Source organism: Malania oleifera, chromosome 11 (genome assembly GCF_029873635.1).
Source record: "Malania oleifera isolate guangnan ecotype guangnan chromosome 11, ASM2987363v1, whole genome shotgun sequence".
Lineage (NCBI taxonomy): Eukaryota > Viridiplantae > Streptophyta > Magnoliopsida > Santalales > Ximeniaceae > Malania > Malania oleifera.
In genome coordinates, this window is record NC_080427.1 from 53,469,212 (window position 1) to 53,496,824 (window position 27,613).

The following is a 27,613-nucleotide window of genomic DNA, read 5'->3' on the forward strand; positions in this document are numbered from 1 at the left end:
TCACATGGGAAAGGGAATTAAGATGAGAGAAAGAAGCAGGAAAGAGAAAAAAAAAAAAAGACAACTTCAAACTTATGTCCAATTTTGAACTTTGCACAAAGCAAACCTCATCTGTTTCAGCTGTCATACAGAATTGAAAAGCCACAACGCAGAGGTCGACCGCTATGGACTTTACCGCAGCAATCATCAAAAGAAAACCAAACTTGGCAACATGTATCTCTAGCTGTGAACTTCAAAGTTCTAAAGGATGAAAGACTAAAAGGGGCAGCAGAGAACTTGGAAAAGTATAGGGGTTTGATGAAGAAACATTACTTGTCCAAAAGAGGAAAAAAAAAAAAAAAAAACATAGCTTCCTAATGCATGAGCAATCGAGAAGGTTTATGTATATGTGTGTATGTACACGTACTAATTCCAAACTAGGGAGTATGCAGGCATGCATTCTTCATTCCGAGTGTGAAAAACCCAGCTTCCATATTTGGCCATTGCCCTGCATGGGTCGACTGCAACATTTATTACTGGTGAAAAAAAGTTACTTGCAAAGTTTTTTAACATACGAAGCTTCAACATAAAAAAAAAACCAAAACAAAACAAAAAACAGTTATGTTTAGATAGACTGAAAAGAATGATGCGAAAAATTAAATAGGCTTTCAAAAGTTCTTGCAATTAACATGTTTGGTTTGCATAATGAAATGGCGTAGGAAATGGAATGTATAGAGCACAAATACGACTGGAGAGAGTGATGAAATGATCAAGCGAGAAATTCAATTTTTCATTCCACCCGATTGATTTTCTTCCATTCTTATGTACTAAACATGTATTAAGTAGTCATGCATAAATTAATTGAGGAAAAGTGTTCATGACAGCAACTAATATCCAGCAAACCAATTAAGCACATTGATTAAAAATATATTTACACTAAAAAAAAATGACAAACCTTCTTAAGCATATACCAAACTATAGTCGCATAAAGCACAATGTGGATTCACTGCTCATGGGGTTAACATTAGCAAAATCATTTTGAGTCCGTGTTCCTCAAATTAGGAAACTAAATGTGAACATTTTCATGAATAAAAACAGTATCTCTCTCTCTCTCTCTCTCTCTCTCTCTCTCACACACACACACACACACACACACACGCACACACACGCACACACACACGCACACATCAAGCTCCCTTGTCTCTAGAGTCTAATTTAACAAGTTAAATTCCATCACTCTTTGTATTCATTTTGCACATTTCAACACTACAGATTTCTACTTAGTAGTTAGAAAGGAGTCTTGACATTAGTTTATTAGATCAAGCCTGTAAGATAAATTTAACCGCGACTTATAACTTCTCATCTGTTATAAAAATGTTCTAGACCTAGAGTTTAAAAGCAAATGCATTTAATTACTCAAAATTTATTAGATTAATTAAACTAGCAATCAGATAAGAAAGTTCAAGTAAATTACACATGTACGATATATAAAACACAATCACCAACCTCGCAAGAGATGATGAAATGGTATATTTGAGGCGGGGTCCAAAGAACTAAGCCAACCGCGGGAACAATTTAAATCCAGCCGCCTCAACTTTCTCTCTCATAAGCCTATCATATTTTGGAGCAAGAAAAAGTCGTCCCTTAGAACCATACGTTCCCTTTACCATGCAGACTGCATCATAATCTGTGTCGTTCTCAACATGAAGAACATCAGCAACTGCAGCTTTCTTCATAAGTGAATCAAACTCAATAGCCAGCGCACTAAAATAAAACTCCGCCACATTAACAATTTTCTGTATTTTATCTTTATTTGCGTCCCCTCTGATCTGTCTATTATCTGCGTCCCCTCTCAAAGACCGATGACTCCATCGTCTCTGAACCATGGTGCCCCTCAAGGAACCAATCTTAATATGATATATACATGTTGGTCAGTATCATTATATAGTAATATATGCAGGTATTTGGATTGCACAGTCGTACCTAAAACAGAAATAAATAATTCAACATCCTTTCGGGAAGAGTACGAAGAATCAGTTGCCTCATGGGGCGTGGAGTGAAATCACAATAAAGAAAACCAGGGATAGCTAGTCTAACTCGAGTACTCTTATTTGAATTACTTTGGCACAACAAAAAGCTTCGTAGAATTGGAGAGGAGATCTAATAAATTTGCGTCTGGGGGAGCAATGAAAGACATTGGTGAACACCAGTGAGTAATAAACCATGACAAGGACCTACCTAAGGCAATGCAACATGAAATCATAAATTAACTGTATAACTAAGGCTAAAGTTGGAATACACGTGGGCTAAACGGAGACATCTTTTGCACATGCTGGAGACTAATGCATTATAAATTCTTGCGAATATATTAAATTAAAGAAATCATAACAATAAGAATACAAATATAAAAAATACAGAAGACCACCTGAATGACTTTCTTCAGTCTAATCGACATGGGAGGCTTGGCAAGGAGGCGATTTAAACCAGCTAACCTCTTTTTAGCAGCTTCCCACTGACGAAGCGTACTGCACAACTCTTTAAGACTAGCACTCAGCTCCTGCATCAGCCGTAGCTGGCTATTCTCTTCCTCAAAGGACTTTTCAATATTCTCCCTAATAGCTTGTTCTAGTTCTTCCATCTGCAACAAATCATAAAATAGTCAGTTGAACAGAAATAAGGTTAAATTTGTTTCAGAAAAGAAGAAAAATAAAAGATGCTAAAGAGTAACTAGAATTGAAAAGCTTCAGCATGGTTAACATTGCAGTGTGGCAGTTTTTAAAGTGAAAAGATAGATTCAAGATCCAAGACTTTCAAAAATAATAATAATAGTAAAATAAAATAAAGAACAGCGACAGCAGAAGCTGCCACATTAACAAATTTTCAGCACTGCGAACACTATCAAAAACCACAAGTTTACTTATATACATATGCAACAAAACAAACAGCAGTAGCAGAATCGAAAACTGTCAGCAAAACATGGATCCAAATTAAGCAAAAGGAGGACAGCAACAGTATTGATTAAACTTTTGTTCAATCATGAATTGATCGAGTAATATAAAATTAGTATAAGTTAATATATATATATATATATATATATATATATATGTATGTATGTATGTATTACATGTTCCACGCCATGGATGTGATTCAAGACCACGACAAGAACAACAACAATAGCAATAACCACGCCCTAAGTTGGTTTTGGTGGTGAGAGTGTTAAAATTGAATGGAAGTATTCAAATCTTATTCACAGAATTGAATGAAGCTTACATCAGAGTCAATACATATACAATAATCCATAATTGATTTTAACAACTGAAAACAAATAACAAATCAACTAAAACTACTAACTGAACTAATAGTTAAATACAACTGCAAGTTGTTAATTTGCAATAGAAGATCAACTGCTGCTGTTGCTCCGCGTGGGAGAGACAGCTGCTGCTACTCCTCTGAGACTCTATTCTGTTGGTGCTGCTGCTGTTCTATTAGACTAAGATCAACACTCCCCCTCAAGTCACAATCCTTGATCTCTGTGACTTGCACTGAAGAGAGTGATTTGCTTTGCCTCATAACAAAAATATCCTTTAATCCTAACCTTTCTGATAGCCTTGAAAAAGAAGAGAAGCCTAATGCCTTGGTGAATATATCAGCCACACGAGAGTTTGTTGCAATATGAAAAGTTTTTATTATGCCTTCCATAATCTTATCTCTTACCAAGTGACAATCCACTTCAATGTGTTTTGTTCTTTCATGAAAAACAGGATTTGCAGCTATGTGTAAAGCTGCTTGGTTGTCACAGAATAGCAAGGCTAGTTTAGGATGTTCAATCTTCAAGTCCTTAAGCAATTGTAACACCCATGTGATCTCACAAGTTACACTTGCCATAGCCCTATACTTAGCTTCTGCCGAGGACCTTGAAACCACTCCTTGCTTCTTTGATTTCCAAGAAATCAACGATTCACCCAAGTAAACAGCATAACCAGTTAATGATCTCCTTGTATCTGGGCAACCAACCTAGTCTGCATCACAAAAGGACTTAATATACAGCTCCGAATTACTTGGAAAGAAAAGTCCTTTGCCTGGAGAGCCTTTAATATACTGAAGTACTCTATTTGCTACAACTTAATGAGGCTCCCTAGGTTGTGATACAAATTGGCTTAACCTATGCACAGTATAGGTAATATCTGGTCGAGTTAAAGTTAAGTATAGCAATCTACCAATTAGCCTTCTACACTGAGAACTAGATCAGCAAGTGGTTTACCTTCATACTTGGACAACTTCAAGTTTTATTCCATAGGAAATTTAACAGGTTTAATGCCAATGAAACCTATATCTTTCAGAATTTCAAATGCATATTTTCTTTGGTTTAAGCTAATCCCTTCATCAGTTCTAGCTACTTCAAGTCCTAGAAAGTATCTTAGGGATCCCAAATCTTTCAAACCAAACTTGGCATCAAGTACTTGCTTCAAATGTTCAACACAAGAAGGATTGTTACCAGTAAGCAAGATATCATCTACATAGACTAGCAGCACTGTGAAAGAACAACCAGATGTGTGAGTAAACAAAGAATAATCAGATCTTGATTAGACAAATCCCATCTACAAAATTTTGGTAGAGAATTTCTCAAACCACTGTTTGGAGGGCTGCTTAAGTCCATATAGACTTTTATTCAATTTACAAACAAGATGCTCCCTCTTGCTATGAAAACCTAGTGGAAGAGACACATACACATCCTCAATTAACTCTCCATGAAGAAAAGCATTATTGACATTAAGTTGATGTAAATACCACCCTTTCACAGCAACTAAAGAAAGCAATAACCACACTGAAACTGACTTGGCAATAGGTGAAAAAGTATCTGAGTAATCTAAGCCAAGCTTTTGAGTGAAACCCTTGGCAACCAAATGAGATTTGTACCTTACAATGGAACCATCAGGGTGATACTTGATTATGTACACTGTCACGCCCTGAACTTGAAAATGGAACCCGAGGGTGAAAATTGTAACCTAACCTGTCCCTGTATCATATAAATCATCACAGATACAGTACACTGGATGAGGGTCCGACCCCGTGGGGTTCCTAGGCACCCTAAACACATCCAATCATAATCATATACGCAACGGAAAAAATCATTCTATATCAACATATGCAGTACCATACCAGAGTCTTTACAAGAGCAGAATATGGCTCAAGCAAAACAAACAAACTGGGTGCCCAAATACAACTCAAAATGGCAAGCCAACAAAACTACAGTCCTAACATTTACCCAAGCGCTAACGTAGTACACCGGCCACTACGCTCCCTACACCAGGACGCTAGTTCCGGTTACCCGAAGGACCTGTAAAAATGTACGTACAATAGGGGTGAGACACCTCTCAGTAAGGAAGAACATAGGTTATATCAGTGTGTGGCATTTGAGTGTTATCATGATACAACATACACACAGTTAAATGCATTCCAGTACTAATTTACACAGTGTATACACGCACACATACGAAGGCCATTTATACGCAGCCCCGTCACAATACACACACATGATCAGTAGCCCGGTGTCATCACACCCATCGACCTGAAGCCAGTCCGGCATTTCGGCGTTGGCCCGTAGCCAACCCGCGAAACATGGCACCACCGGCACATGACTAGTCCTCGACTCCCATGGCATCGTACCGGCGCTAACTAGTGGATCCTCACCCTTCGGCCTGATCTGCCGGAATAGGCTCACGCCCTCGGATATAGAGTCGGCCACTCTCAGTACCTGTAACAATTTCAGAACCGCGTTCCTACTAGCACTTCAACATATCACACACACATGCATGCTCATATAACCAAACAAATCACACTCATTTGGTAATCTAAATCATGGTTTTCCAAACAAATACAGCTTAAACAAAGTCAAGACACGGTCATCCCAATATCACAGTATAAATCACACATATACTCGATTTTCAACAAAACCCGGGATTCAGCCCGTCGCCCCATTTTTCCCAAAACTGTAATAATGAAAAATCCATAGTTTTTCCCGTTAGATCCCCCTAAATGAGTAGCCAAAACACACATAAGACCGTGGACCACAGTTCCACCGAGTCCGATTTCAAAAATAACCAATATAAACATAATTTCCCTTACCTTAACCCCGTAAGCAAATCCCAAACTCCAAGGTCCCTAAACAGCGAACCGAGTTTCAAAACCTACAAATCATAGTACAGAATATACTCACAAGACTGATACCTACAAAACTACTGGATCAGAATTAAAAACTGAGTCTTACCTCGATTTTACGCCGAAACCCAAAATTCTCCGAAACGAGATTCTGATCCATAGAAGTTGCAGAGAATCCTTCCATGATCCTCATGGTAGCTTCCGTTTTTTGATTCCGTCAACGATCGGCGAAGAATTCTAGAGAGAAGGAGAGAGTAGAGAGAGAGAGAGAGAGAGAGAGATAGGACTAAGTTTACTTAATAAAGAAGTAATAGAAATTTCCCTTTATAGCCCTTGACCCAAAAATTTCCAATTTTGCCCCTCTTAATATTTAAACCCATTTTTTCACATTTTGGGTTTTTACAATCTCCCCTCACAAAAATTTCGTCCTCAAAATTTGCCATCTCTTATTCCCAGATTCATACATACAATCAAATACATTGACACAACTCAAGAGCGAACTGGCAATCATCACAGCACAGTCCCATCATACACATACACCTAGACACAACTCAAGAGCGAACTGGCGATCATCACAGCACAGTCCCATCATACACATACACATACATACCCTTACTTATGGCGGAGGAATACTGTGGTTACATATACAACAGTCTCAAAAGTTCACAATACTCACACTCCTGATGACTAACCACCTATCCCAACCCACAGTAGGATCATGTACAAGTGCTCAAAATAACTGTGGATACTTCCGGCATATTTCCATTTCTAGTTCCCAAGAAGCTTCCTCAACCTCGTGGTTTCGCCACAATACCTTCACTAATGGTATCTCTCTAGTACGAAGCTTCTGAACTTTACGGTCCAGAACCTAAACAAGTATCTCCTCATACGTTAAAGTATCCCCAATTTCCAACTCATCATAACTAATCACATGTGAAGGATCCAACACATACCTCCTCAACATGGAGACGTGAAACACATCATGGACCCTCTAAAGTGCTGGAGGTAATGCAACTCTGTAGGCTACCGGACCCACTCGCTCAAGTACTTCAAATGGTCCGATATACCTCGGGCTCAGCTTGCCCTTCCTGTCGAATCTCATCACTCCTTTCATCGGAACAATACGCAGAAATACCTTACCTCTCACTTCAAACTCTAACTCACGGCGGCGAACATCTACACTCTTCTGCCGACTCTAAGCTGATTTAATCCTCTCCCGGATCAAACTCACCTTCTCATACGTCTGCTGCACAAGTTCAAGTCCTAACACCTGACATTCACCAACCTTATCCCAACACAAAGGAGATCGACACCTTTGATCATACAAAGCCTCGAACGGTTCCATCCCGATACTAGATTGGAAGCTGTTGTTATAAGAAAACTCCACAAGTGGCATAAATTGTATCCAACTACCACCGAAGTCTAACACACAAGCTCGCAACATATCTTCCAATATCTGTATCGTCCTCTCCGACTATCCATCAGTCTAGGGGTGGAACGTTGTACTGAAAGTAAACTTCGTCCCCAATGCCTCCTGCAAACTAGTCCATAATCGAGAAGCAAACCTCGGATCTCGATCTGACATAATGGACACCAGTACCCTATGCATTCTCACAATCTTATGCACATACAAATCTGCTAGCCTACTCAAAGGATAGCTAACATTCATCGGTATGAAATGAGCAAATTTTGTCAATCTATCCACGATCACCCAGATAGCATTCTGCCCGTGAAGCATTGGCGGCAATCCGGTCACAAAATTCATGGAAATATGCTCCCATTTCCACACCGGAATAGGCAAAGGCTGCAACAGCCCTGCAGGCCTCTGATGTTCAGCTTTCACCTGCTGACACGTCAGACACTGCTCCACGAACTGAGCAATCTGTCTCTTCATACCAGACCACCAGAAGGTCTCACGCAAGTCCCAATACATCTTCGTACTACCAAGATGTACCATAAACATATAATGATGCGCCTCCTCTAGAATCGTCCTTCTGATCTCATCATCGTTCGGAACACACAGTCTGGTCCCAAACCTCAGCACACCTCCCTCAGAGATGTTAAACTCTATAGTTAGTCCCTGTTGTACCTTTTCCATACCTCTGCCAACTCTGCATCACTAGCCTGCACGGATTTTATACGCTCAAACAAAATCGGTTGGACCACCAAACCAGCAAGATAAGCCTGATGATCACCCACCACCAACTCTATACCTGAGCTCTCCAAATCCCGTCTGATGTGACACTGAGTTACAACCGCAGATACAGTCGTAGGCCTTGACTTCCGACTCAACGCATCAGCTACCACATTAGCCTTCCCCGGGTAATAACTGATCGTGCAATCGTAGTCTTTAATCAATTCAAGCCACCGCCTCTGCCTCATATTCAACTCCTTCTGTGTGAAGAAATACCTGAGGCTCTTATGGTCAGTGAAGATCTCACACTGCACCCCGTACAAATAGTGTCGCCAGATCTTCGGTGCATACACAACAGCAGCCAACTCCAGATCATGCGTAGGGTAATTCTTCTCATACTCTTTCAGTTACCGAGAAGCATACGCCACAACCTTACCCTATTGCATAAGCACACATCCCAAGCCCTTTAGAGACGCGTCGCTATAAATCACAAATCCACCATCCCCCGAAGGAATGGTCAATACTAGAGCAGTAACCAGCCGATGCTTCAACTCCTGAAAGCACTACTTGCAATCACTGGTCCACTCAAATTGCTCTCCCTTCCTGGTCAATCGTGTCAGAGGTCCAGACAGTTTAGAGAAACCTTCTACAAACCGACGATAATAACCCGCCAGTCTCAAAAAACTCTGAATTTCCTACACATTCTTCAACCTTACCCAGTCGACCACAGCTTCAATCTTGCTAGGATCAACTGATATACCATCCTTAGTAACCACATGGCCAAAGAATGCGATCTGACTTAACCAGAATTCACATTTCTTCAACTTAGCATACAACTTCTTCTCCCGCAGAATCTGTAGCACTAACCTCAAATGTTCCGCGTGCTCTTCCGTACTCCTCGAGTATACTAGAATGTCATCAATGAATACCACTACGAATCGATCTAGGTACTCATGGAAAACCCTATTCATCAGATCCATGAACACCATCGGAGCATTCATCAACCCAAAAGGCATGACTAAAAACTCGTAGTGGCCATATCTAGTTCGGAAAGTCGTCTTCGCTACATCCTCCGCTTTAACCCTCACCTGATGATATCCTGACCGCAAATCAATCTTCGAAAAGACCCGCGTCCCCTACAACTGGTCAAAGAGATCATCTATATGAGGTAAAGGATAACGATTCTTCACTGTTACCTTATTAATCTCACAGTAATCAATGCACATCTGCATCGACTTGTCCTTCTTCTTCACAAACAGTACTGGAGCTCCCTAGGGCGAAACACTAGGTCGAATGAATCTCCTGTCCAGTAATTCTTGCAACTGTTCCTTCAACTCCTGAAGTTCTTCTGGAGTCATCCGATATGGAGCTTTAGAGATCGGTGCCTTACCAGGCAGCAACTCTATCGTAAACTTCACCTCACGATCTGGAGGTAAATTGGGTAAATCATCTAGAAATACATCCAGGAATTCGCTAACTACCCGAATATCCTTGAGTCTCAACTTATCCCGCGGAGGTTCCTCCACACAAGCTAAGTACCCCTGACATCCGTCCAAGAGTAGCCTCCTCGCCTATAATGCCGACAAAATCTGTGGCGCTGAACGCACACACGATCCTACAAACTCGTACTCTTGCTTCCTAGGAGATCTGAAAACTACTACCTTCCTACGACAGTCGATCACAGCATAACTGGAGAACAACCAATCCATCCCTAGAATGATATCAAACCCTGATATGTCGTATACTACAAGATTCGTCGGTAGCAGCTGTAGACACCCCATTTTTACCCTGGCCCAATATATTTATTACTATTATTATTATTATTATTATTATTATTATTATTTTATTATTATTAGTAGTATTTTTATTATTTCATTTATCCATATTATTATTATTATTATTATTATTAATTAGTCTTATTATTATTATTATTATTATTTTCATTATTATTAATATTATTTTTAATTATTATTATTATTATTATTAGTACTTTTATCTTTAGGAATAATATTATTACTATTATTATTATTATTATTTATTATTTATTTATTATTATTATTAGTATTTTTACCTTTATTATCATTATTATTATTACTATTATTTATTTATCCTGTTATTATTATTATTATTATTATTATCATTATTATTTTTAACATTTTTAGTATTTATTATTATTATTTTTACTATCATTATTATTATTTTATATTATTTATTTATTTATTTATTTATTTGTTATTACTATTATTATTATTTTGCTATCATTATTATTTTTTATACTATTATTATTTATTTATGTATTTTTGTTATTACTATTTTTCTATTATTATTATTTTGCTATACTTATTATTATTATTATTATTATTATTATTATTATTATTATTATTATTATTATTATTATTATTATTATTATTATTATTTCCTTATAACCATAATAGTAGTATATATTATTTCCAAAAAAAGAAAAATACCAAAAACTGAAAAAGGAATTTTTTTTTAGGGTTTGTTTTTCAAATTTTTTTTTTTTATAAGAAGAGGGCACAGCTCACAGCCAAGGGGGGGCAGCCACAGCGCAACACGGCCGAGCCAAAAATAAAAAATAAAAAAGATCTCTCCTTCTCTTCCTCTCGCGAAACCAGCCCCCACATCCTCTACTTCCCTACTCTCTTACCCCTCACTGCCAGAGGTGCATAGCCAAACGCAGCAACCAGCAAGCCAGCACCTCCGTTTGGCGTCCAGGCTGTCCAACCGGCAGCCGCCCGCCGCATAGACGAAGCCAACGCAGGTCCGCCGCAATCTTCCACTGCCTCAGTGCCACGGCCGGCCTCACGAGCAACTTTCAGTCCAGGCTGTCCAGCCGGCAACCGTCCTCCGCCCAGACGAGGCCAACGCCGGTCTGCAGCAATCTTCCGCTGCCTCAGCGCCGCTGCCGGCCTCACGGGCAACCCTCTGTCCAGGCTCCGACTCGGCAACACGAATCTACTCGTCTGCGAGAAGCCACCTTCAGCTCCCTCCAACCGCGAGTTCCGGCGGCGAAACCTCCCAGCGCTGTCACCCCAGCAACTCTCCACCAACCCGAGAGCTTCCAGCCCAGCCTTCATTCCAGCAAGCATCAACACAGTTCGGCCATCACACCAGGTAACCCCTATCATCCCTGCACATCAACACAGTCCGGCCATACACACCATACATGCTATACACACAGACACACGTGCACGTGTATTGTGTTTTACTTTATATATATATTTTTTTTTCTTTTTGTTTTTCATTTATTTATTTATTAGTTTACTTATTTATTTTTCTGTTTCTTTTCTTATTCTGATTTGTTTTAATGTTTAAAGTTTAATACTTCATTGTATGATTATGTATATTAATATATTATTTATTGTAGTATGTAGGTAATATTCGCATCTGGCCTTTTTATTGTATATGCGTTAAAATTGTAATATTGTGTTTACGGTTTCATTTTATTGCAGTGATATTTGTTTGGATTTTTTTTCTTGTGGTAATTATTGTAAATATTAATTGATTTGTTCCCATTGTTGTAGGGTTTCCTTTATTTGCAGTGGTAAGTATTCTATTGCCTTGTATCTAAATGTGGTAATATTTATTGTGTGAATTCAAGTATATGATATTCAAGTTGTATATCTAGCACTTAGAGCTATGGTTGTATTTATTGAAATGTTAATATTCGCATGGTAAGGGTTATATTGATAGGGCATACAATCTAATGTTTAATATGTGTTTTTAGGGTGTGTTCGTTATTCGTTGTATTTATTGAGGTATGGTTTATATTGTAAGATTTTATCATGATGGTATTTATATTGTAAAATTTATATTGTCTTAATGCGTAATATGTATTCTTAGGGTTTGGGTTGTCATCTTGTTGTGGTTCTTGTGTGTAAGATATTTTATTCATGCTTATATTGTATGTTAACTTTATAGTATATTATTAGTATTTTAGAATTTTGGTCATGTTAAAATTTTTAGTAAACTAGTTGCAGTATATGTGATATTTTAGAACTATAGTTGTATGTGTGTTTAATATTCTAGAATGTTAGTAATACTAGGTATTTAACAATTTAGGATTTATAAGTAACATCATGCATCCAATTTAGTATTTTAGGTAACTTTTAATATAGCATATTGAGTAATACCATATATTTATTATTATTATTATGATACTTTAAGTATGTTAATATATAAGGTATTATTTATTATGGTAAGTTTAATACTTTAAGTAATATAGTATATTTGGTGTTTTGGTATCATGTTATTATATGGTATGTTTAGTATATATAGTATTATAGTAATCTATTATGTATTATATTATTTGTGGATGTTTATTATTATTATCATAATTATGTGTATTATGGTATGTTTAAGTATTTTTGTTTATAACGTATATGTAGTATCTTAATATTATGATATGCTCATTATCTTAGTCTATATTATATGTTTATATTCTACTATTATTGGTATGTTAGATATTTTAGCTTCTATTATATATGTTAATTAGTACGTATTGTGGTATCCTAATACTCTAGTTTATTACTATTTTATTTATTTATTTATTATGTTTAAATTATTATATCTATTATTAAAACCTCCCATACTATTATTTTCCTATAAATATTTTACTTACAATTTTAAAATTTGGGAGCGTATTTTATAAAGTATTTTATTATTTTTTTTTTTTATCCCTATGATTTTATTGCGGGGGGTATGAGCCTTCGGGCATCACGTACCCTAAGCTCTGAGGGAATATATGCATATATTATATCATATTTATTTATTTATTTATTTTTCACGTGTAATTATAAAGTCATAAAAAGGAGTAATTTAAAGGCTTATTAGATTAACTTAGGGATAATTTCAAATTAATTAGGTACCGTTCGTAAGAACGGGCGCGTAGGGGTGCTAGTACCTTCCCCTCGCGTAACCGAACTCCCGACCCCAACTCTGGTAATGTAGACCGATTCTACCCCTAGCGGGGTAGTAATCATGTGTTCTAACCGCACTAAAGGTTAGTGGCGACTCCGACATTCCATGTTTTTCTATGAAAATATTAAAATGATTTTTAGTTCGCTGCCCGGGGCACACGCGCTCCCGGGACGTCGCGACAGCAGCTTTCCCTGAATTTCCACTAGGCAGTCTACCAACATCTTCCTACAGGAAGATACACTCCCAGATGGCGTAGTAACAGATAACACCTAATTCATATCTCGAGTCTCAACCCCACACTGTCCCACAAAATTCACAGATACAAAAGAATGGGTTGCACCCGAATCAAACAAAACAGAAGTTTTATTCAAAAGCAATAATAAGGTACCTGTCACCACGTTACCTGCATGCTCAGCGTCCGCTAGAGTAAGAGAGTATACTCTGGCCGAAGCTGTATTCATTTGAATGGTTCCCCAAGGTATCTAGTTGCTCCCTCGGTCCCCACTAACTACAGGCACATTTTGCCTCGGTGCTCAACAATCACGAGACCTGTGGCCTGGCTGTCCATAGTTGTAGCAACTAACCCCAAATGGCCGGCACTCACCCTCGTGCTGCCTGTTGCATCTGGTACAACGACCATCAGTCTGGCTCCCCTGAGAAACCTGGCGCTTGGTATTCTGATGATAACCCAAGCCCTTGCTCTTCTTCTTCCACAATCCCTGACGAGACCCTATCTGAGAACCATAAGGTACTGTCCTCTTCCTCAATTCCTGATCCGCCTCGTCCTCTCGAATACCAGTCTCGATCATCGTAATCTTATCCACCAATACCGAGAACTCGCGGATTTGAAGCATACCCACCAGTCTACGGATATCCTTCCTCAAACCCTTCTCTAACCTTCGAGTCTTTTCATACTCTCTCTAGATCATACATGGTGCAAAACGGGACAGCTCTATGTATCGAGTCGCATACCCCTGCACCGTCAAACTCCCCTACGTCAGAGCAGAAAACTCATCTGCCTTTGCATCACGTACTGAAGTCGGGAAGTATATGTCAAACAACACCTCCTTGAAATAGCTCCATGTCATCTCCTCAGGACCAGCTCTCTGCCTCTCCAGCAGACTCACCGCAGTCCACCATCGACTCACCTCCCCAGACAGTTGGAAAGTAGCATAGAGGACTCGTTGCCTATCCATGCAGTGCATAACTCCCAGAATCCTCTCAGTCTTCTCCATCCAGTCCTCTACTGTCATCGGGTCAGGTCCTCCATAGAACGTCGGAGGATGCATGCGTGTGACCCTCTCAATGGTGCACCTCGCAGCAGTAGGAGAGCGATCGCATCTCCTCACACTCCGCTCGATCTCCCGTAATACCTGCCTCGTCAAACCTCAAGGCACAGAAGGGGACTCATCACTCGTAGTCTCCTCGGAGCCACTTCCCAGATTATTATCCTTGGGCTCCATTCTGCAACACAATAGGAATCTATCAGTATCCCTATAACATATACAGTTAACACAATGATCTACACTAATCGTGTTAACTACTTCCTTCCAGGTCTAGGTATGTCCTATCACACCGACATGAAAGTCATCAATGATTTGCCCTACTTTTACTGGAATCGTCATCCCAAGAAAAACACGGAATACCATCGACAATTCCCAATCTAGCAACCGAACAACCCTCAACAAACTCTACCCATATCCACATCCTATACTCTGGTATGTACTCATAACTAAGCCTAACCAAGTCTACAAGATCTAGTAACCTGGTTAGCTCTGATACCAAGCTGTCACGCCCCAAACCCGGAAATGGAACCCAGGGGTGAAAATTGTAACCTAACATGTCCCTGTATCATATAAATCATCACAAATATAGTACACATGATGAGGGTCCGACCCCGTGGGGTTCCCAGGCACCCTAAACTTATCCAATCATAATCATATACGTAGCGGAAAAAGTCATTCTATATCAACATATGCAGTACCATATCAGAGTCAATACAAAAGCAGAACATGGCTCTAACAAAACAAACAAATTAAGTGCCCAAATACAACTCAAAATGGCAACCCAACAAAACTACAGTCCTAGCACTTACCCAAGCACTAACCTAGTACACCGGCCACTACGCTCTCTACACCAGGACCCTAGTATCGGTTACCCGAAGGACTTGTAAACATGTACGTACAGTAGGGGTGAGACACCTCTTAGTAAAGAAGAACACAGGTTATATCGGTGTGTGGCATTTGAGTGTTATCATGATACAACATACACGCAATTAAATGCATTCCAGTACTAATTTACACAGTACATACACGCACACATACGAAGGCCATTTATACGCAGCTCCGTCATAATACACACACATGATCAGTAACTCGGTGTCGTCACACCCATCGGCCCGAAGCCGGTCCGGCATTCCGGCGTTGGCTCGTAGCCAACCCGCGAAGCACGGCGCCACCAGAACATGGCTAGTCCTTGACTCCCATGGCATCGTACCGGCGCTAACTAGTGGATCCACACCCTTCGGCCTGATCTGTCGGAATAGGCTCACGCCCTCGGATATAGAGCCGACCACTCTTGCCAACGTGGCTGGCGATACACACGCCCTCGGATATAGAGCCGGCCACTCTTAGTACCTGTAACAATTTCGGAATTGCGTTCCTACTAGCACTTCAACATATCACACACACATGCATGCTCATATAACCAAACAAACCACACTCATTTGATAATCTAAATCATGGTTTTCCAAACAAATACAGTTTAAACAAAGTCAAGGCACTGTCATCCCAATATCACAGTATAAATCAAACATATACTCAGTTTTCAACAAAACCCAGGATTCAGCCCGTCGCCCCCTTTTTCCCAAAACTATAATAATGAAAAACTCATAGTTTTCCCCTTTAGATCCCCCTAAATGAGTAGCCAAAACACACACAAGACCGTGGATCACAGTTGCACCGAGTCTGATTTCAAAAATAACCAATATAAACATAATTCCCCTTACCTAAACCCCGTAAGCAAATCCTGAACTCCAAGGTCCCTAAACAGCGAACCGAGTTTCAAAACCTACAAATCATAGTACAGAATATACTCACAAGACTGATACCTACAAAACTACTGGATCAGAATTAAAAATCGAGCCTTACCTCGATTTTACGCCGAAACCCAAAAATCTCCGAAACGAGATTCCGATCAATAGAAGTTGTAGAGAATCCTTCCACGATCCTCATGGTAGCTTCCATTTTTCGATTCCGTCAACGATCGGCGAAGAATTCTAGAGAGAAGAAGAGAGTAGAGAGAGTTTAGAGAGAAAGAGAGAGAGAGAGAGAGAGAGAGAGAAAGAGAGAGAGAGAGAGAGAGAGAGAGAGAGAGAGAGAGAGAGAGAGAGAGAGATAGGATTGAGTTTACTTAATGAAGAAGTAATAGAAATTTCCTTTTATAGCCCTTGACCCAAAAATTTCTAATTTTGCCCCTCTTAATATTTAAACCAATTTTTTCACATTTTGGGTTTTTACATACACCCATTTGCAACCAACGAGAGATTTACCAGACGGTAGGGTTGTGAGAGTTCAAGTGTCATTAACTTCCAAAGCAGCAATTTCTTTGTCCATGGCTTCTCTCCACTCAGGAAACTAGACTGCTTGATAAAAAGAAACAGGTTCTGAAGGATTAGAAGTAATAGCCATGAAAAAAGAGTGAAAAGAGGGGCCAAGGTGAGAGTAGCTTAGGCCATTAGAAACATCATATGGCAAACCAAAGGCAAGCTTGGTACTAACAAGCTTACAAGAGTAATCTGATAAGTAAGAGGGAGGATGATGAGATCTAATAGACCTTCTTAAAGGAGGAAAAGGAAGAATGGAAGGAGATGAGGCAATAGATACTGGAGAGAGAGCATCTACAGATTCAAGGTTAGAAGGAACATTTGCTGAAGAAGTAGAATTTGCTGAATCATGGTTAGAGGAATTATATTCTGTAGAAGGAGATAAAGATGGACTGGAGTGTGAAGCATCAAAATGTAGAAAATTGGAAGAAAAATGGGGAGAGTGAAGATCAGAATTAAGAACAAAAGAACTAGAAGTACAATAAGGGAAAAAAAACTAAGTACAATAAGGGAAAAAAAACTATCTAGATAAGAAATAGAAGGGTTAACAGAATTCCCAAATGGAAAAATATGCTCATATAATTGAACATCTCTAGCTATGAAAATAGAATTAGTCTCAATATCCAAAAGTTTATATCCTTTAATGCCATGAGGGTAGTCTAGAAACACACATTTTTTAGCCCTAGGTGCAAACTTGTGCCTATTGTGAGAAAGAGTAGAAGCAAAGCATAAATAGCCAAAACATTTTAAATGAGAATAAGAAAATAAACAGCAGTCAATATGCAATCACCCCAGTAGTTTAATGGCACCTTGGATTGAAATAACAATGCTTTTGCAACATTGAGGATATATTGATGCTTCCTTTCAACAATGGCATTTTGTTGAGGAGTATCAACATAACTCAACTGATGCAAGATGTCATTATTATGGAAGAAATCCTTTAGAAAAAATTTAGTGTCATTGTCACTCATGATGGTCTGAATTGTGGCATTAAATTGTTTTTAACCAAAGCAACAAATTGAGGAAGAAGAAACTGAGTATCAGAGTTTTGTTTAGCAAGGTAAACCCAAGTACACCTAATGAAATCATCCACAATTGTTAAAAAATATCTAAAACCTTCAATAGTATAAGTAGCAAAAGGACCCCATCGGTCACAATGTATTAGCTCAAAAGGCTTATTTGAAACATGAATACTACAAGCAAAGGGTAGTCTTTTCTGCTTAGAAAAATGACAAACATCACAACAATCTGGTTTATTAGAAGTATTTACATCAAGAGCTTCTTTAAGCAAGAAAAAATTGGAATAAGAAGGGTGACCTAGCCTAGTGTGCCACAACTCTGAATAAGAATAACCAACATGAACAGTATTGATAGCAAGAGTAGTGTGCATAGCAGAATCTTGCAGCAAATACAGCACATTGTGTTCTTTACCCAGACCAATCGTGCTCCATAAAACAAGGTCCTGAATGAAACAACAATTACCAAGAATTATAAGGCAACAATAAAGATTTTTTGTAAGCTTACTAGCTAAAATTAAATTGAAGCTTGAGGTAGGGACACACAGGATATCAATGAGAATGAGAGTTGGAGAAAGTTGCACTGTGCCTATGTGTGTAACTAAAGCCTTTTTCCTGTTTGGCAAATAGACATAAGATTATACAATGGAAGTAACAGAAGTTAGTTAAGAGACAGAATGGACCATATGGTCAGTGGCTCCAGTATCAATGATCCAATCATTGGATTTAAAATCATGTGTGCGAACAAATTGGGTAGAAAAAATGGAGTGAGATAGGTTTGGTTGAAACCAAAGGGAGTTATCTAAAAAATTAGAAGAACGAGGAGTAGAAGTGCTACAAGAATTGAAAAAGGGTTGAGAGGATGCAACAGGTGTCGTGACAAAAGCAACCTGATGAGAAGCTTGAGTACCAATTCTTGATCCAAATGCTGAATGAATTTTCAAATAAGCAAGCAATTGTTCACACTGAGCCTGAGTAATTGGACATTGTGCCAAGGAAGGCTATTTTGAGAAGTTTGTCTGCAAAGAAGCTACCCTAAGAGAACCATCAAAAACATTTGATGCAGGCATGATCTCTGATTGAAGACCAAGATGAGGCAAAGAACCAGGCAAACCACAAGTTTGATCAAAATTCTTAAAACCACCAGTCACTTGATTAGCCATTACTTTGTTGCCTCCTTTGGGTTTGTATCCTAGAGGATAACCATGAAGCTTGTAGTATTTATCAGCTATATGACCTGTTAGACCACAATGGGTACAAATTGGCCTTTCTTTCTTAGAATGCCCTCCTCCTTTGCCACCATTGTGATTCTGAAATCACCCTTTATTGTGAGTAATAAACATTCATATAGCTTCAAGATTATCACCCATGGTACCATGACCAATGTTCCTTCTCTTTTCTTCTTGTAGAACCAATGAACAAACCTTGCTCAGTGAAGGAAATGGTTCTATTAACAAGATTTGACCAATAAGATTGCTATAACTATCATTTAAGCCCATCAAAAACCTAAAAACATGTTCCTTGTGCTGGACATCCAACTTAGAAGCCTTGGATCTACAAATACAAGCACAAGAACAAACAGTAAAAGGCTAATAGTTGACAAACTCATCCCATGAAATCTTGAACTTTGTAAAATAGGAACTCACTGAGAGTGAACCTTGTGAAAGATAAGAGATTTCTTTTTCAAGTTCAAACAATTGTGGTGTATTACCCTGTGAGAGAGTCTATCCTTAAGATCAAACCACAAATCCTTTGCATTATTGATATACATCACTCTAGCTTCAATTCCATACTCAAAGAATTGGTTAGCCAAGAAAGAATTGTAGCATTGCAGTGACTCCAAGAATTGAATAAAGAAGAAAAAGGATCTGGTTCTGTGATTGAGTCATTCACAAATCCAAACTTGTTCCTGGAACTCAAAGCCAAGAACACAGATCTAACCCAACTTGTATAATTTTATGGACCTCTGAGAGGTTGAGAAGTAAGAACAAAACCTGGATTTTCATTCGTAGGAAGAAAATAAGGATTGTTAGCATATTCATCTGCTATTCTTGTGCTTGAATTGAACATGGATTGTGAAGATCCAGCAGTAGAAGCCATTGAAAAATTCGAAGAATTTTGAAATCAAGAATTTTGAAATTGAAAACAAAAAAGAATGCTCTGATACCATGTTACAATTCAAATCTTATTCACTGAATTGAATGAAGCTTACAACAGAGTAAATATATATACAATAATCCCTAACTGATTTTCACAACTCAAAACAAATAGCAAATCAACTAAAACTACTGACTGAACTAACAGTTAAATACAACTGCAAGTTGTTAATTTGCAACAGAAGATCAACCGCTGCTGCTGCTCTGCGTGTGAGAGACAACTGCTGCTACTGCTCTTAGACTCTATTCTGTTGGTGCTGCTGCTGTTCTGTTAACAGAGAGATTGGGGTAGTCCATAGGATATGAAGAATATGGTATAGAATGTGGTTGGGAGTCCAATGTTCGAAAGTTTGATAGATTGTAACCGAGGAACAGTCTGCCACTATTGTGCAGTCGAGGCCCTCCCAAAGTTTTTTTTTTTTAAATGTATTTTGAAATGGGACTAGGAAAATATAAGTGAGAGAAAAAGGTCTATAGGAAGCAATTCTTAGTTTTGCAAGCTAAGCAATTTTTATGCTTAAATGGAAAGTGCAGGTGTGCTTACTTTTATTAATGTCAATATTAGCAGTTATAACAAAACCCAGCTACATTCCCAATTGGTTACAACAGATTTATTCCTTTCTGGTTTTATTTGTAATTATTCTGTAACCAATTTTATTCTTTGATTCCTCCTGCAATTGTATACATAAAGGCTATTATGAATAAAATACATCAACACAGCAACTGTTCATTGCTTCTTTCAGTCAATATTGATGTTCTTCCTTGTTCTTTTTTTCGTGAAATAATAGTTTCTACAAAAGCAAAACGAAATTTGATCAAGGGCACCAAGGGACTGCCAACCTTATTAGTGATATATACATTTTCCATTTTAACATAATGTTTACTTTCCATTTTTTCGATATTTACTTTCCATTTTTTTCATTTCTCTTATGTATATATATATATACCCTTCTAATCTTTTTTTCATTTCTCTTATGTATATATATATACCCTTCTAATCTTGTATTGAGTGTGAATCAATAGAGAAAATTATCTTTCTCCAATTTTAATATGGTATCAGAGCAAACCTAATTTTCTTCCCTAACCTTTCTTGCCGCCGCCTACTGTTTCTGAACGCAAAACCTAATTTTTCTCCATTCCAGCGTTATCTCCGTCTCAGTCATAGCTTCGCTAGTGTTTTTTTTTAGTTTTCAGTTGCAGTCTCTCTCTCTCAATCCGGCAAAGTCTCGTCTCAGTTATCCCTCTCAGTCCGGCGACGCAACAGTCAGTGCAGCAAATTTCCGGTCGTCTCTCTCGCCATTTTTGCTTCCCCTCTCTCTGTTTTCTGGCGGCTTCTCGATTAAGGCCTCCCGGCGTTTCTGTTCGTGCTCAGTTCCGGCCGTATCTCCACGGCAGTACCCTCCGGCGACTCGTTCAGCTCTCTCTCTGTTTTTTTTTCTTTTCTGGTAGTCTTGCAGTTCCTCAGCTTCGAAGTTTTTAGTCGTCTCAGTGCTTCTCCGTTAATCTTCTCCGGCCGCTCTCCGAAGTCCCGGCTGGTGCAACTCCCAGCGCCGAACGTAACGTCGCATCATCGACGTCTCCACCCACTCACATGCATGTGGTCCTCTTGACTAAGTCTCTTTTTTTCCGGCGTCATCTCACTCTGTCTCGGCTCTCTCTCATTTCAGCGTCATCTCACTCTACCTCGGCTCTCTCTCATTTCCCTCATCGTATCTCAGTCTCCGGCACTCTCTTGTCATTGTGTTCTCTGGCGTTTCCTTTGGGCGATTTCTCATCTGGCAGAAACTTCCATCGCTGCTGCACCAACTCCCAGCAACCCCACTCGCCATGGAAGCGTCCCTTTCTTGCCCTTGCTGCGCCAACGCCTGCATGACCAGACCATGAACCTTGTTTTTTTTTTTTTTTATTTAATCAGTTGTGCTATTCTTCAATGATGGTTTTCTTGAGATGAAAAGTGTTTTCCTTTTTCAATACGGTCTACTCACTGGATGTGATTCAGTCTGATTGTCGCTGCCCACCCTTGCCGCTGCACACCCACCAGACTCTCGCCGGTTCCGGCAACCGAGAACACGCTCTGGTCGTCCCGTCGTATCTCAGTCGTGGCTCATCAGTGCCGTGGAGTGTTCATCTTTCACACTCATCTCCTACCTCGCGGTTCGTCTCTCTCAGCTCCTCGACGGCCTTCCATCTCTCTCAGTTTTCAGCGCCCTCTATCTTACAGTCGCCGCTCCCATGTCAAGGAAGTTCTCCATCTCATCTCCAGCAGCTTCTCAATGCTCTCAATGCTCTCAACTCTCTCTTTAATACTCCGATGGCACCTTCAACTTCTCTGATTAAGCAATCGGTGATCGAATCTGACCCAATTCGCAGAGATCGGATCTGACCCGATTCGGTGGTTTGATTCATCTGAACTGATCTAACATTATGTCCAACATCATATCTGATTCTTCAATGGCTGCAAATACTATCACTGGTTCTTCAACCTCTTTTGAGATTGTTGTCTCTAGTCTCACCAGTGAACAATGTCATCGACTCTTGGATATTTTATCACCCTTGAACACCAACTCTGCCTATTTTGCTGGTAACCTCGCCTCTTGTCATTCGGCTTCTCTTTCTAACACTAAATGGATTGTTGATTCAGGTGCCTCCGATCACATGACTTCCATTTTGTCTTCTCTTGATAATATTCAGTTTCTCAATCAATCATGCCCCATTAAACTTCCAAATGGTGACATTGTTTCTGTAACTCATACCGGTACTATGCGGTTTTCTCCTACTTTCTCTCTTTCTCATGTTCTTTATGTGCCTTCATTTAAATTTAACTTATTATCCATCAACAAACTTACCAAGGATCTCAATTGTGTTGCTATATTTTTTCCCACCTTTTGTGTCTTTCAGGACCTATCAACGATGAACTTTACCACTATAAACCCTCCCCCCCTCCACCTGCGTTTTCCACTCTCAACATGTTTCTGACATTACTCTTTGGCATCAACGTCTCGGTCACCCTTCCATTTCATGTCTGCTGAAAACCTTAAATATTTATTCTCCTCATTTGCCTTGTGATGTTTGTGCCAGAGCAAAGCACACTCGTTTACCTTTTTCCTTGAATACACATAAGAGCACATTTTTTTTAAATTGGATTTATTGTGATATATGGGGTCGTTATCCTACAATTTCACTCTCTAGTGCACATTATTTTTTAACAATTGTGGATGACTACTCATGTGCTACATGGGTCTATCTTATGCGCATGAAATCTAATACTTTCACTTGCCTTAAAAATTTTTGCACCATTGTTGAAAATCATTTCAATTGCACTGTTAAGCATATACGCACTGATAATGGTCGAGAATTTCTATCCACCCCGCTTCAATCCTTTTTCCATGACCAAGGCATTTTCCATGAGCGCATATGTGTGGATACACCTCAACAAAATAGTGTTGCCAAGCGTAAACATCGCCATCTTCTTAATGTGGCTCGGTGTTTACATTTTCAAGCCAATCTTCCCATTTCTTTTAGGGGCGAATGCATTCTAACAGCCACATATTTAATTAATCACACTCCTTCACCCAGCCTCAATCATAAGTCCTCTTATGAACTTCTTTTTCAGAAACCACCATTGTATACATACTTGCGAGTGTTTGGGTGCTTGAGCTATGCCCAAACCACTCGCCAACATCGCAATAAATTCTCTCCTTATGCTTTTCGATGTGTTTTCTTAGGTTATCCTACTCATCATAAGGCTTATCGTGTCTACGATCTTGAAAACAAACAAATTTTCATCTCCCGTGATGTCACTTTTGAAGAAAATATTTTTCTCTATCATCTTATCTCTCCAACCCCTACATCTTCTCCAGTCCTTCCTCTTCCTATTCCTGATATACATCCTTCCTACACTTTACCTCCTCCACCAACCACACCTAACCCTAGCCCCTCATCTCTCTCTCCTTCTCCCTTGGTCCCCTCCCCGACACCCCCACCCTCACCCTCTTCTCCTCCACCCCCCCCCCCCCACCCCCTCCACCCACCTCTTCACGGCCTAAATGAGCTGTCACACATCCCTCTCACTTAACTGATTATATCTGCCCTACTTTACCAAAGTCCTCCACGGCTTCACAAGTTTCAAGATGTCCCTCAAGTATGGTTTATTGTCTCTCCTCTTTTTTATCTTATCATCGTTTCTGTACTCAACATTTGGTTTTTCTTTCTGTTATGTCCCAACATCCCGAACCTACCTCATATTCTCAGGCTGTGCTACACTCCCATTGGTGTGAAGCCATGATTTCTGAAATCCAAGCCTTGGAAACCAATAATACATGGGTTCTTCAACACATTCCACCTGGAAAAAAAACCAATTGGCTGTAAATGGGTATTCAAAACAAAACTCTGGGCCGATGGATCCATAAAGCGACACAAAGCTCACTTGGTGGCCAAAGGATACAGTCAGGTAGAAGGTTTGGATTATTATGATACTTTTGCTCCTATTGCTAAACTCATTATTGTCAGGTGTGTTCTTGCAGTGGTAGCCGTTCGGAATTGGCATCTTCTTCAATTGGACGTCAATAATGCTTTTCTCCATGGTGACGTCGATGAAGAGGTTTATATGATCCCTCCCTCGGGTTATTGTAAACAAGGGGAGACTCGTGTTTGTCGTCTTCAAAAATCCCTTTATGGCCTCAAGCAAGCTTCTCGCAATTGGTTCTCTAAATTATCTTCTGTTTTATTTGCTGCGGGTTTCACCCAATCTCAGGCCGATCACTCTCTTTTCACCCGCTCTCGGGGTCAGTCTTTTACTCTTATACTTATTTATGTTAATGACATTCTCATGGTTGGCAATGATCTCTCTGATATTAGCACTTTCAAAGTCATGCTCGCTCAAGAATTCAAACTTAAGGATCTTGGAAAATTGAAATATTTCCTTGACCTCGAAGTAGCTCGCTCTCCCACTGGCATTTTTCTCAACCAACGCAAATATGCTATTGACATCCTCACCGATAGCGGTCATCTGGGTGCTCGTCCTACCCACTTTCCCAAGGAACAAAATCTGAAGTTCAATAATACTGATGGTGATCTTCTCTCCGATCCAAGCTCGTTTCGGCGACTCGTTGAACGTTTGATCTATCTTACCATCACTCGTCCCGACATTGTATTTTCAGTCAATATTCTCAGTCAATTTATGCACCAGCCCAGAAAACCACACTATGATGCTGATGTACGTGTTCTTCAATACATTATGGCATCTCCATGTCAAGGCTTATTTTTTCCTACTGCCAACACTCTTCAAGTCTCAGCTTATTCTGATTCGAATTGGGCTAGTTGTCCACTCACTCGCCGCTCCACCACTGGGTTTTTCATTCAGTTGGGCACTAGTCCAATTTCCTGGCGCACTAAGAAACAAACTACAATCTCTTGCTCCTCCGCCGAAGCTGAGTTTCGGGCACTTGCTTCCACTATCTGTGAACTTACATGGCTCAAAACTCTTTTACATGATCTTGGCGTACCGCATTCTCAGCCTATGCTCTTATATTGTGACAACCAAACGCCTCTTCACATTGCCCAGAATCCTGTTTTCCACGAACGTACCAAGCATATAGAAATCGATTGTCATATTATTTGTCACAAGTTACGGGCTGGCCTCTTCTTCACGAAGCATATTCCTACCCACAGTCAGCTTGCCGATATCTTCACCAAAACTTTGGGTCGTGAACATTTCCAAAACTTATCACGCAAGTTGAGCATTACGGATCTCCATACTCCAACTTGAGGGAGAGTATTAGTGATATATACACTTTCCATTTTAGTACAATATTTACTTTTCATTTTTTCCATATTTATTTTCCATTTTTTCCATTTCTCTTTTATATATATATATATATATACACCCTTGTAATCCTTATATTGAGTGTGAATCAATAGAGAAAATTATCATTCTCCAATTTCAACAAACCTAAAAAAGAAGATGAGGAAATGTCATCTTCAAAACCAAGAAAATTAACAAGAAAAAATTATGTGTTTTCCCCTGTTCTTTCCCCTCCTCCGCCTTCCTATCCCTTGATACAAACGGACCCTTAGTTTCCTTTCATTTTCTTCCTTCTTAGCTATTGTATTTTCTGTTGCCTCTTTTCGCTTTCCTTTTTCCTTACCTTCCGTTTTTCTCTCCCTTGCCAACTTTCCCCTCCTTGGCTTCTCTATTCTCTTCTTTGCTTCTGGTTTTTTTTTTCCCCTTCTCTTCTTTCCCTGTTATCCTGTGTAGGGATTTCATCCTTACTTCCAAATCGTACGCCCAGCTCTAAGCTATCTAACTTTGCTAGAAAGATTTTTATTGGGATCCCTATTGTCATAAGATTCATAGAAGTACTGGTGAAGGTGTTGGGATTCATGGTTTATAATTGCCAAACACAACCTTAACGGATGATTCAGCCTTGGCCTAATGGAATCTCTTCTTCCGTCTTAGTTTCCAAAAGAACACGTGGAGGCTAACAGATCACCGGCCTGCAAATCAGAGCAAACATTATCCGACTTTGCTTCGGACTCATTCATATAGATTTTTGTCTTCTTATAAGGATCAACAAGTAACAACTGTTGATTCAACAATAGTAAGCAATTGTTCACATTTAAATCCCCACCGACATGTTTTCTTCCTGACATTTACAACCTTATGATTTTAATTTGTCTAAGAACGACAGAAGTGATCGCTGTTACAAGACAAGATAGTCCTTAAAAATGCTTGATTAGAATCGTTCTCCAATCTCAATATTGTAGTGTGATTTTCCAATCCTACTGTTCTAATTAAATTCAGGAAAAAAATAATGAGCAATTCAGAACATGAATTTTTCTTGAGGATAAGAACAACAAAACATGAACAAGCAGCAAGGAAGGACAGAGAGAGAATGAATATATACTGCAGGAAAATTTGCAATAACAATTTGATTGAAACAGGAGAAAGCGAGTTAGATCAGAGAATGAATTTTCGTAACAACTTCAAACGAAACTCGCATCTAGAGAAACACAATAAGAAGCTACAGAGAGATAATGAATTCAACATATGTACCTGCTGAAACAAGAAAAGACAGCCCCTGACTCCACTCTCGCTCCTCCTCTGCTAATTGTGCAGAGGTACAGTCAAATCAGCGACGCCCTAGCGGATGACGACAGCAACGTCGGATGTCGGTCGATAACAACAACCATGGACAACGATTTGTCAAGACATCGATGATTATTATATTATTATCAGTAAAAAAGAAGAAGGAGAAGAAGGAAGAAGGAAAGCTTCGAATGAATTAATTTACCTCTGTGGCGTCCCTTTCGACTCGCTTGCCGTGCAGAACTGCAAGTCTTTGCTCTACCTGAGACTCTGAGAGAATGTGAGAAAATGTGAAAATGAAGAAGGAAAAGAAGAGGAGGAAATGCACAGAATATGGAAAACAGAGGAAAGAAAAGGAAGCACAGACCGCGGTGAGCTCAGAGAGAGAGAGAGAGAGAGAGGGGTTTTAAAGCTGGATGGAAAATTGGCAATTGCCAAATTTCTTCTTCTGACAATCCTCACTTCAGCCTTCTGCTTTTCTTCCTCTCCGTTTCCGACCCCGTACATGCATTCCCGCTGGTCTACATTTGATCCGGT

The 27,613-nt window shown here is 39.4% G+C and overlaps 1 protein-coding gene across 2 annotated transcripts; it reads right to left on the reverse strand.

Annotated features, from left to right (window-relative positions):
• Positions 1-451: 451 nt before the first annotated feature.
• LOC131168241 (uncharacterized) lies at positions 452-27,613 on the reverse strand. Of its 2 annotated transcripts, none has more exons than XM_058127541.1 (5): positions 27,282-27,410; positions 27,044-27,130; positions 2,405-2,617; positions 1,486-1,886; positions 452-487 (listed from the first exon to the last, which is right to left on the reverse strand). In XM_058127541.1, the coding sequence occupies exons 3-4, from the start codon at positions 2,615-2,617 to the stop codon at positions 1,533-1,535; spliced, it is 567 nt and encodes a 188-aa protein (XP_057983524.1). In that variant the 5' UTR covers positions 27,044-27,130; positions 27,282-27,410; the 3' UTR covers positions 452-487; positions 1,486-1,532. The 2 variants fall into 2 exon arrangements, 1 of the variants encoding a protein (XP_057983524.1); XR_009140270.1 differs by lacking the exon at positions 452-487 and adding an exon at positions 27,444-27,613 and having other exon boundaries at positions 1,508-1,886; positions 27,282-27,346.

Excerpts from the sequence above, each read along its gene's own strand:
- LOC131168241 (XM_058127541.1), bottom strand. The coding sequence starts at position 2,617 with ATGGAAGAACTAGAACAAGCTATTAGGGAGAATATTGAAAAGTCCTTT. Across the intron at positions 1,887-2,404 it reads GACTGAAGAAAGTCATTCAG|ATTGGTTCCTTGAGGGGCAC; the intron begins GTGGTCTTCTGT and ends TATCATATTAAG.